This window comes from Cololabis saira, chromosome 20 (assembly GCF_033807715.1).
Source record: "Cololabis saira isolate AMF1-May2022 chromosome 20, fColSai1.1, whole genome shotgun sequence".
Taxonomy (NCBI): Eukaryota; Metazoa; Chordata; class Actinopteri; order Beloniformes; family Belonidae; genus Cololabis; species Cololabis saira.
This window is the reverse complement of record NC_084606.1, coordinates 15,207,866-15,219,601: the sequence shown is the minus strand read 5'-3', so window position 1 is coordinate 15,219,601 and position 11,736 is coordinate 15,207,866. Positions and strand designations below refer to the sequence as shown.

General features: G+C 41.6%; 1 protein-coding gene across 1 annotated transcript; it reads right to left on the bottom strand.

The window, feature by feature from the left end:
• Positions 1 to 395: 395 nt before the first annotated feature.
• Positions 396 to 10,710, bottom strand: LOC133420543 (galactose-3-O-sulfotransferase 3-like). Its single transcript, XM_061710236.1, has 3 exons — positions 10,625 to 10,710; positions 6,405 to 6,504; positions 396 to 2,287 (listed from the first exon to the last, which is right to left on the bottom strand). The coding sequence occupies exons 2-3, from the start codon at positions 6,497 to 6,499 to the stop codon at positions 1,003 to 1,005; spliced, it is 1,380 nt and encodes a 459-aa protein (XP_061566220.1). The 5' UTR covers positions 6,500 to 6,504; positions 10,625 to 10,710; the 3' UTR covers positions 396 to 1,002.
• Between the last annotated feature and the right edge of the window lie 1,026 nt (positions 10,711 to 11,736).

Here is an 11,736-nt window from a genome sequence, read left to right as displayed (position 1 = left end):
AACTTCTTTAGAAAAACTCTTTCATTTTTACTTTTCTTATGTGGCTCAAGAATAACAGGTAAAAATAAATACATATAGTAACCCTGGGACTCTTTAACCTCTCATAACCCCTTATAAGAAAAATGCATACAGTAATTCCATCAAATCTTGCCCAAAATATTTTGTGTTGTTATGTACGTACGGCAATGCAAAGTTACTGTTATCTACTAGTTATCAGATAAAGAAGTTAAGAGACCGTGACCATCTTGGATTTGCCTTTTCTTTTGATCACAACAACATGCCAGCAAAGTTTGGGGAAATACACTTTTATTGGTCCAATAGTCCTCTAGCTCCAATAGTTTCAATTCCCCTTTCTCTGCTAGAGAGAGAGCCAACCCCTATTCATCTATATTTTGTTCTAGACTTGAAAACACTTTACAGAGTGTTCCTTTAAACCACAGTCTCACAAACAAGCATATTGTTTAGCTGCTCATTGGAGGAATAGAGTAAATTAAATAACTATTTTAATATTTGCATAGTCTATTAAATTGGATCACTCATGTTGACTGTGTTGACTGTTCAAGATCCCAACGACTCCACCTACCAGCCTTAGCAAAGTAAACCATCCTAAGGGCCAGCCCCCCCCTAGCCCTACTTTTCAGCCCTATCCCTAAATTTCGCGCGTTCAGTCTGCAAATGATGACGTAAAGCATTCTGGGAAATTTTCTCAGGCCCTCGGTTGCGAAGTCAGCATCTGAAATCCCTAGCTGTGAAGGGCTAGATTCATACCCCCTAGCCTTCGATATGCACACTACCTCTACATGCAAAGAGGAATTGGGACACCACTACCCTCACGGGAACGCGCTAAATTTAGGGGTAGGGCTGAAAAGTAGGGCTAGCGGGTGTATTGGGACTGGCCCTAAAAGTATTTTACTGGATTGATAAAAAAATGATTGAATTTTTTTTATTTTTATTTGATGGCCTGAACGAATGCTCAGGAATGCAATGGGGCCTGAATAGTTTTCAAGGTTTATCCTCTACCTTTTTGATCTCTGCTACAGGGTTTAGGGTTGATTTGACTACCACTGAAACAGGGTCATAAGCACCAGGGGCTGGTGGTTGATTGGGACGGACCTGAGAATCCCGAGGCAGAATAGGTTGTTTGGGCTGTTGGAGATTTTGTGACTTGGGGGGACTCTGAATCCGATGGTTTTCAAGGTACCGCTGTGACTGGGAACGAAGAAGCATCTGTGTGTATGACAGTTCCGGCATGATATACTTGAGGCAGATCTCCCGCATCTCATGGCTGATATTTGCAGGGAGGTCGTAACCAACTATGTCAACATCTTTATCAGGCTTCCAGGGGCGGAGAGCTGCGTTTTTGATATTGCCACCAATACGGATAAGTGGCCTATTTCCACCAAAACAGTCTCTCATCACCCTCTCTTGGTGCTGCTGAAGGAGTTGCACCTCCCTCGACACACAGGCTAGACCTAGAGCTGACAGTTTCCGCCACAGTGAGGCATTAAAGTGGTCATAAAGGTACGCATCTATGGAATTCCAGGCACGGATTTTTGCAGAAAGACCTGGTGTCAAGCTCTTCTTAGAAGTTACTGCCCGCATATTGAGCTTGAGATACAGAATGTCATCTAAATCCCAAGAGAGGAGATGCCGAAGGAGAACTAGAGATTCATCAAAATAGTCTGAAATCATCACCAAGGAGAACGCTCGTTCCACCTCTGCCACAAAGGCTTGTGCATACGCCACATCTGTTGGTGGACGATCTTTGTCTCCTCCCAAGTCGAAAGTCAAGCTGTTGTGTGCATACATAGAATCTCCCTCTTCTGGTCGGTAGTAGTTGAAGGGATTATTTAAGAAAGCCTCCAAAGAACCATTGAGGACCCTTTTGAAGCTCTGACAGCGGTTTCTGTAGTAAGTGAACAAGGACTCAAACATGGAGGTTGGCTCTCTTATAATTGTGACATATATTGTGTTGTTCGGCATCAGGTCTTGTAAAGCGGTCTTACTGAAGTGCATATGGTTCGTGATTATGTTTGCTGGCAGTGTGTGTGGATGGACAAAGTGAGATTTGAAAATACTTGGATAACAGAACTGATGACCACAGGACTGTACAGGCAACGCCACCGTCAGGTTGTTACGCTCCGCAAAACGAAACAGCAAGTTCTGCATAGTGCTGCTGGCAGTTTTGTGGGTCTTGAGGAACACGATGTTGGTGTGTTTTGGTTTCAGGCCTGGGGCTGGGTTAGTACGGAGGGTAGGACATCCAAAGTGGAAGGTCTCCATGGTCCTGATCATAGAAAAAAGTAATTAATTTTAAATAGATTAGCTTTAGAGTAAAAATGTTTGCGATAGAATGATAACCTAAAAGCATAATTCCACACAGTGCAGGCAGTGGGACAGATGGACATGTAAAAAAGGTAGTTGGTAGGAGAGGAAGGTTAACATGTTTGAAATTATAAAGATAGAAATGCATTGTTCCAACTCTTCTACATAATAAAGTGAATACAAATTTTAATTTGTAATAATGCTTAACAATTATGACTCTTTATAATATCCTATATTTCAAGAGAAAACCTATTTTTAGATTAAAAAACCTGGTGCTGAAAGCAAAAAAACAAATAAATGATGATGAGAAGGATAAGTGTTTTAATTAATTTATTAGTTTTTACACTTGTTTTTATCATCTCATTTAACATGGATGTTTTTAAAGTGGGAGTTTTAAATGTTAACGGTGCAAGGGAAGCAAAAAAAGAGAAGCAATATACGAAACGGCTAGAATAAAAAAAACTGACGTCCTCTTTTTACAAGAAACTCATAGTGATTTCAGCAATGAGACAGACTGGAGGAGGGAGTGGGAGGGGGAGGCCATTTTAAGCCACAACACCCCTTTAAGTGGAGGAGTGGGCTTCCTCCTCTCCAGGGCTTTTAATCCTAACTCACTGGAGGTCCAGCAGCTCGTCGAGGGGAGGTTGTTGATGCTAAAAGCTCAGTTCGGCCATTTTAAAGCTGTTTTTATTAATGTGTATGCTCCAGCAACCGGTGCAGAGAGGAAGCAGTTTTTACAACGCATAAATGGTGTTTTAGATAGCTGCGCTTCGGAGGATTTTTTATTCTTGGGTGGGGATTTTAACTGTACAGAAGACGCGACTATAGATCGCAACCATACAGAACCTCATTCAGCCTCACAGCGCGTCTTAAAGCAGCTGGTCCACTCCCACGGCCTGGCGGACGTATGGAGAAGGATGCATGCAGACTGCAGGCAGTACACCTGGTCCCACCTTAGAGAGGGTAGGGTCTCTTTAGCCAGGCTGGACCGTATTTATTGTTTTAAACATCATTTTAATGTATTTAAACGGTGTGACATTTTACCTGTTGGTTTTACTGATCATTCGCTGCTTTTATGTAATGTTTTTATTAGGAATTTTTTACCTAAAAGTGCATATTGGCATTTTAATTCAGTTTTAACACTTGATAAGAGTTTTAGGGAGGCTTTTATTTATTTCTGGGGTGTTTTTAGACAGAGGAAGGGTGATTTTAGTAGTCTTAGGCAGTGGTGGGACCATGGTAAGACTCAAATCAGACTCCTGTGTCAACAACACACCCTCAATGTCACAAGAGACATCACCAGATCTATGAGGGATCTGGAGACCGACATAGTGGATCTAGAACGCTTAAGTGAGTCCACAGGAAATCGAGGTTATATTGAAAACCTCAAAGTCAAAAAAATGGCGTTAGCGGACCTGTTGGACCGGAAGGTACAGGGTGCACTGGTCAGGTCCCGGTTTCAGAACATCAGGGAGATGGATGCTCCCTCTAGCTTTTTCTTCAGCCTGGAGAAAAGGAACGGACAGAGGAAGGTAATCCACACACTGCTATCTGACACGGGGCAGGAACTCCTGGAGCCAAGCCAGATAAAACACCACGCTGTGAGTTTTTACTCTGCGTTGTACAGCAGCGAGTATAAGGAAGAGCAAGCTCTCCTAGAGAGGTTCTGCAACGGACTGCCTCAGGTCCCCGAAAGGACCAACTCACAGCTGGAAGCCCCCCTGGAGATGAGAGAGCTGACTGCCACCCTGCAGGGAATGCAGGGACGGCGGGCTCCAGGGATAGATGGTCTCACGACCGAGTTCTACAGGGCATACTGGGACATCCTCGCTGAGGATGTCCTGGATGTTTTTAAAGAGTGTCTGTCCTCTGGTTCCATGCCGGTGTCCTGCAGAAGAGCAGTCCTCACACTGCTGCCAAAGAAGGGGAACCTGCGGGACATCCGGAACTGGCGCCCCGTGTCGTTGCTCTGTGTGGATTACAAGATTCTGTCCAAAGTACTGGCCTCCAGGCTGGGGAGGGCTATAGAGCAGGTCATCCACCGGGACCAGACCTACTGTGTACCCGGCAGGTCCATGGTGGACAATGTCCACCTGATTCGGGATGTTTTGGATGTCTCCAGTTCATTGGGTTTAGGTACTGGTCTGATTTCTCTAGATCAGGAGAAGGCTTTTGACCGCGTTGAACACAGCTTCCTCTGGACAATAATGGAGAAGTTTGGGTTCAGCGCTGGTTTCATAGCTAAGATCAAGGTGCTGTACAGTGATGCTGAGGGTGTGCTGAAACTGAACGGCGGTCTGTGTGCTCCTTTTAGGGTGTGTAGAGGTGTCAGGCAGGGCTGTGCTCTGTCTGGGATGCTCTATGCACTCTCCCTGGAACCCCTCCTCCATAAATTACGCTCTAGCCTACGGGGTTTGGTTATACCGGGTTTTAATGAGAACATGATTTTATCAGCATATGCAGATGATCTTATTGTTTTTATTTGAAGCCGGAGAGACGCAGACCTTTTAGCCGACATTGTGAGGGATTTTAGTACAGCCTCTGCAGCGAGGGTAAACTGGATGAAAAGTGAAGCCCTCGCTGTAGGTGAGTGGCATGGCGGTCTCCCAGCTCTCCCCCAGAACCTCCAATGGAAGAGAGGAGGCTTAAAATACCTGGGAGTGTTTTTGGGGGATGAGAACAATTTGAAAAAAAACTGGGAGACCGTCACTGAGAAGATGGAAGGAAAAAGGGCTAAATGGAAATGGCTACTCCCTCACATGTCTTTTAGAGGAAGAGTGTTGGTTTTAAACAACCTTGTGGCCTCCCAGCTGTGGCACAGATTAAATTGTATAGACCCCCCCCTCTGGCTTGCTGACGGAAATCCAGAGAAAGATGGTGGATTTCTTCTGGGGGGGTCTACACTGGGTGCGACAGGGGGTGCTGTTTTTAGCCTGGGAGGAGGGGGGACAGGGCCTCGTCCACCTGGCCAGCCGGACCGCCACGTTTAGAATCCAGTTTATACAGAGATATGACAGAAGATGACGCTGCACAGGGCTGACAAGAAAACCATATATGCGAACTGTGTAAAAAGCATCCACAAGGTCGGACTGAGCAACAGACCCTCCACTATATGGACACAAAAAATGGACAGAGACGCACAGTGGAGGGTCTTATACAAACCTCCCCTCAAAAAACGAGCTGGTTTATCTCTGTTCTTAACCCTACTGTTTCTAACAAGTGTTCTTTCTGTGATTTTAAAGAGACTGTTTTCCATGTTTTTACAGAGTGCTTGAGACTCACCAGTTTCTTCTCTCTTTTAACCATGGTTTTTAGTCTTTTTAATGTGGCTTTTAGTAAAGAGGTTTTTATCATGGGAGCTGGCTACAGGCGGAAGGAAAGACAGAAATGGCAGCTCCTAAACTTTTTAATTGGTGAAGCGAAAATGGCCATATACTTAAGCAGGAAGAACAGGGTTGAGAACAAAGAAGGGCAGGAGGCCAGAGAAGTGTTTTTTACCAATGTCAGAGCCAGGCTCTTTTTAGAATTTAGATATTGCAAGAACATTGGTAATTTGGATGATTTTAGAGATTGTTGGTGTTGGGAGGATGTTTTATGTTCTGTGAAAGACAATGAGCTGCTATTTGCACCGTTTTTAAGGGACTCATTTATTTTATTCTATTTTTAACGTTACATGCATTAACACTTTAATGTGAAACGTTTGTAAGTTTACACATATGTAAATAAAGTGTTTTTGTAAAAATCAAAAACCTCTCTCTCTCTCACTCACTCACTCACTCACTCACTCACTCACTCACTCACTCACTCACTCACTCACTCACTCACTCACTCACTCACTCACTCACTCACTCACTCACTCACTCACTCACTCACTCACTCACTCACTCACTCACTCACTCACTCACACACACACACACACACACACACACACACACACACACACACACACACACACACACACACACACACACACACACACACACACACACACACACACACACACACACACACACACACACACACACACACACACTCGCAGTCTCAGTCTTCAGTGTTTTCACAGAATTTCAGTCACTCACCACTTGTGGGTGCTCATTTGCTGCAATGCAAAACTGACAGCAAAGACAACAATGAGGATAAATATTGTCTTCTTAGGTATATTTTTCCAGGTCATTGTGTCTGTTTGGCGAGAAAGAGAAGAAGTTAGAGTTGTGAGGACATTATAAACAGAGAATAATCAGTCATCACTTGCCTTTACCTTCCATAAACATCTGAATTATTATTCAATTCAATTCAATTCAATTTTACTTATATAGTGTCTAATACAACAGATATTGATGTTCTAGATGTTCTAGACACTTTCCAGAGACCCAGAACATAACCCCAGAGCAATTATTACATAATCAATGACAGGTAAAAACTCCCCTAGTGGGAGAAAAGCCTTTAGCCAAACAGTGCAAGGAAAAACTCCCCTTTAGGAGGGAAGAAACCTTGAGCTCAAAGAGAATTTAAAAAGTATTAAAATAAAATAAACCAGTTTATGAAGTTTTAAGAAGAGGTAACGAAATGTATAAAGTATGGTAATGCATAAAATGGGGGTGGCGCTGGTTAAGTAACTGTGGCCCTGTGTGTTTTTGGATACAGTGTTTCAGAGACATTGAAGTTGGAAGACTCGAGTAAAATATCTTGCCCTCCAATTAAAAGAAACCGTAAAACATTTCAAAAATGGATGGTCCTGATATTTGAGGTGATTTTGTTAACTTCCGAGCAGGTCTGGTGTTGTTTCACATATTAAAACAGAAGTCGGCAGAGGGCGCTGTGCATGTAATGCGTCAATGAGCGACGCCAGTCACCAGTAGAGTGAGACGTCGGGTCGCACGAACGGTACAGAGACAGCACAGACACCTAGCACTGACGTTCTACTTTGTTGTTCCTACAGGAATAAAATTGAATGTGCTACCAAGAATTGGCCACATTGTCCTTCTTAAAAAGTGTAACCCAACCACTCATGTCAAAACAAACCTTGGACAGATACCCACACTGTGCCCTGAAACAGGAAGATTAACCAATGATGACAAATAAGAGAGTGTATGACAGCAGGCACATGAAGAAAACAAGAGAAATTAAAGCTGCAAGCAGCGATGAACAGGCCCTCATGCATGCAATTTTCACTAATACTAAAGTCAAGGACTCAAAACTAAGTCCGATGACACCACCCATGACTCTTTATGTCCATTCGAAAATTGTCAGAAAATATGTCAGAAATATGTCAGAAAATAGGAACTATCAAATATCGACCAATCAGAAGAAGGGGCGGGGCTAATTTGCACCAATTATGGTCAAGGACTCGAAACCGAGTCCGATGACACCACCCACGACTCTTTATGTCAAACCATTCAAAAGTTATGGCAGAAAATAGGAACTATCAAATACCTTGCTAATCTGCAGCCGTTGCTCCTCAGAGCTTTCAACCACATATCTCTTCAGTCATCTTGAAAAAATTTTCTTTGTGTCATTTCTGATCTCTTCACATGACAAACAGGGTGATGACCATCGGATAGCCTCTTCCCCTTTTTGTATTCTTCTATTCACTTCTTCCAGCATCTTATTAATGTAATCTTTCCCTTCATTTTCAGTCATCATCTTGTTAACGGTGTCAAGGATCGCTTCCACCTGGAACTGGTTTGCCCTGTATTTATCTCCTGAATCTTTGTTCCAATATTTATCATCCATGACGTGGCAGCAGCTGCCATATTTCTCAACCAGATCACGTACAGCCTTATTCTGACTGATAAAATACTCAATTTTCTTCTCTTCAGGGAGCTGGGGACTCATGTACAAAGAGTGCAGCGCACAAAAAACGTGCGTACGCCACTTTCTACACTCACGGTCGGATATACAAAGAATGACTTGAACGTAGAAAGTTGCTGTCTTTCATGCACACACCAAGGCTGGCGTACGCACTTTTCTGAGGTTTTGTCCGTTTGCGACACTCACTGGTGATGCAGTGAAGTGCAGAATATGAAGAAACGTGACGTCAACAATACATTCACGACCACATGAAGGACACGGCAGTCCCCACAATACCAGATAAGTTACACAAGAGTGGAACTGCAACAATCTCACAATCAACCACATGATCTGAACATACAACTAAAGGCAGGAGCTCAACGATGCAACCCACGAATCCCGATGGCAGCTTTGGCTCCGTTAGAGGAACCTGCTGATGCATCAGATCACACCGATCTGCTGGTCCAGGACTAAGACTGGACCATCAGCTGGTTTAGGTACCAAGAGGATCCTTCTGGATCTCTGCCCTGAACATGATGCTTTCAGCAGGACCTGCTGACAGGTCGGACGTCTCTGTCACCATGACGACCGTATGGGACGACTACTGGAGATAAAAGCCAGATCCTAAAACATCCCATAACTGTATCTGGACAGAAAAACATTAAAATACATTTTGCAGCGAAAAGCCGGTTCTGTAAAGTTGTCTTTTAAAATAAAACTAAGATGTCACGGAAAGGTTGGTTGGTACGAACTGATGTGATTCAGCAATGATGAATAAAGTTTTTATTGAATGTTTAGGCAACTTTCAGAGTCTAATATCGAGTCGGCTGCAGTTGCTGCAGGACTCCATAAAGTGTTTCTCTGGTGATGGGCCGGGATCTAGACCGGTCTCTCCTCCTGCGGCTGCACAACTCCGAGTTACAGTGACTTTGCTCTTTATTTCTCACGTTTCGATCACCTCGATAATCCCGTCGGCACAAGTTGTCTTTATTTCTGCAGCAGAGGATTCAATTCGTGATGCTTCATGTTTTAAATATAAATGTATATTGTTCACATTGTTATACTTATGAGAGAGGTGATCGCGGACATCCACAATGTGTAAGACCCAATAAACGTGTACATTGGTCTTAATCCGTCAGTATATAATACGCGTGACAACGAGGAGCCGTTTTTCGTCCACCAACTTAAGTTCTGGTGTCGGTTCTTAAAATACAAACAAGAAAAGCAGAGTTTAATGATGCACTAACGCTGCCCATAAACATTCACAAACCCTTACGATCATAATAAAACCACAACTCTTCACGGAACGCAACACAAAGCAAAGAACAACATTACCCATAATGCATTGCGACTTAAATTGGAAGAAATGCCCCAAATAAATTATTTTTTCCAGGCCTCAACTTTTGACAGGACAGGAAGGTATATTTACTGCATATGTTTTGTAGAATGTTTCTCTTAAGTTTGTTTTTGTATATTAATGTGCTTTTGTTTCTTTTAGTTTTCAAACAAGGACATTACTGGAGGAGCCAACCACTGTTTTTCCGAGACTTAACATATTTTATTGCGCTTTTAACTAGTCAATGAACGGGGCCATCTTTTGTTTATTTATTTTTCATGTTGGGCTTTTGGCTGCATTAAGGAGGGGCTGAGTGGTAGAGTAGCCATTTGGCAAATGCACTTTATTGTGTGGTTTGAGTCACCTTAGCTTGCTGTGAGTAGGTTTACTTGAGTGTGGCAGACAGTTTTGATTTGAGCTGACTTGGATTGTGTGTAGTGGTGTTTGCCTACGTATTTTGGGACAGTTTCTCCTTATGTATAACTCGGCACCAGCTCCCTGATGATGCAGCCTTGATCCCATATATTTATTGTAAATAAAATCTATATTTTTTGGTATAGCAGTCTCTGGCTCCAGTTTATTCTGGGTCTTGTGTATTAACACCTGGTCACATAAGTATAAATCATAAGGTCAGCAGTTTGTATTACCCACACTTTTTGTTCTCATTTTAAATATTTAATTCAATAACTTTGATCTCAGTGGTCTATATATAAAAGCTGTATGTTTTCAACAAAGGAGAGTTGAAGTCAGTTTAACTCTCCCTCCACGATTTTAGAAATCAGAACGGAAACTTGCTTTGGGTAAATATCAGTGTCTCCTCCAGTTGTAACTTGTCTGCTGTTCAAATCACTGCATCAAAATACAATAATGGGGACAAAAAAGATCCTATACTTTAGGTCATACTTCTGTTGCCACGAGTTCTGCACCGTTTGAATAATGAAGATGTCAAATTTTACAATTCAAGACTTTCTAACAAATACTCATTTGTTAAATCAGTTTATAGAATAACTGAAACATCTTAAACATAAACCACAGTTTAGTAACATGTTTCTGAAAGCGTTTCCTTTGGTCATTGAATTGTATTTTCAGAAACTGATACAAAAAACCAAAAGAATGACCTAACTACATGCCAAAATATGATGTTCAGAATTAATAAAGGTACGCTTTACTGACCGTCCTCACTGAAATGCTCCTAACAGTTCTCAGATGTCGTGGTTCAAGGTTCGTGTCCTCTGTGCACATTCCCTGCTGTGGGGTTTTACTAAAGCTCTTTTGCTGCAGTCTGATTTCACTTTTATCTTGAACCAGTTTGGCTTGTTTTTATGCATTCATGAAAAGTACAGTACAGGACATTTCTGTAATCTGTCAACATGAAGGCCAAATGTATGAAAACTAAAATCATGACACAATTGTCGCATTTGTTCTTAAAAAAAAAAAAAAAAAAAAAAAAAAGAATAACTTTCAAATAAAATAATACAATTATTTGTGGGATGATAGTAGTTGCACCTTTTCATCCGTTGTAGGTTAAATGTTCCAAGTGTAAATTTAGCTTCTGATCACACAGGTAATCATTTCCAGACATCTTTGTTTTGTCGGTACACCCAAGAATGGTATGATGGAATGTGTAACACCACTTCCAAGAAAAGAAATACAAAGTGGAGAAAAATGGGAAAATCATATCTCTGCTTGTTTCAGTACATCTAGTTAGGGCTGCACGATTATGGCCAAAATGATAATCACGATTATTTTGATCAATATTGTGATCAGGATCATTCATCATGATTATTCAATGAGTTTAGTCCAATTTTTTTTTTATTGCACTTTCATGTAAACATATCACGTGTGCTACATTACAGCGAATTTTAAAAACATTTGCATTAAAATTGGTGCTCGTTCTTCACCGTAATTTCAGTATCTTCATAATAGAAATAGAAATAAAAATAAATGTAAGACAGAATTAAATAAACGGGACACTGCTTACAGTCATTAACGTTATACATTTCTGTTAAATGGTTATTTAAAACAAATGGTGTTTATTCACCTGCTTTGTTGAAGAGAATTTACATTTGAACTAAATAAAATCAAAGCCGTACCATATCTTTGGCCAAATGTAAAGGGCTTTCTTTAGTGATCTCAACATGTCTGTGAGGGAATAATATGGGGGATTGTTTCTTTTCTCTTTTTAATGTAAAGCACTTTGTGTTGCATTTTATCTGCATGAAAGGTGCTATATAAGTTCAAGTTTTAAGTTTATATAAAGTACAGACCAAAAGTTTGGACACACT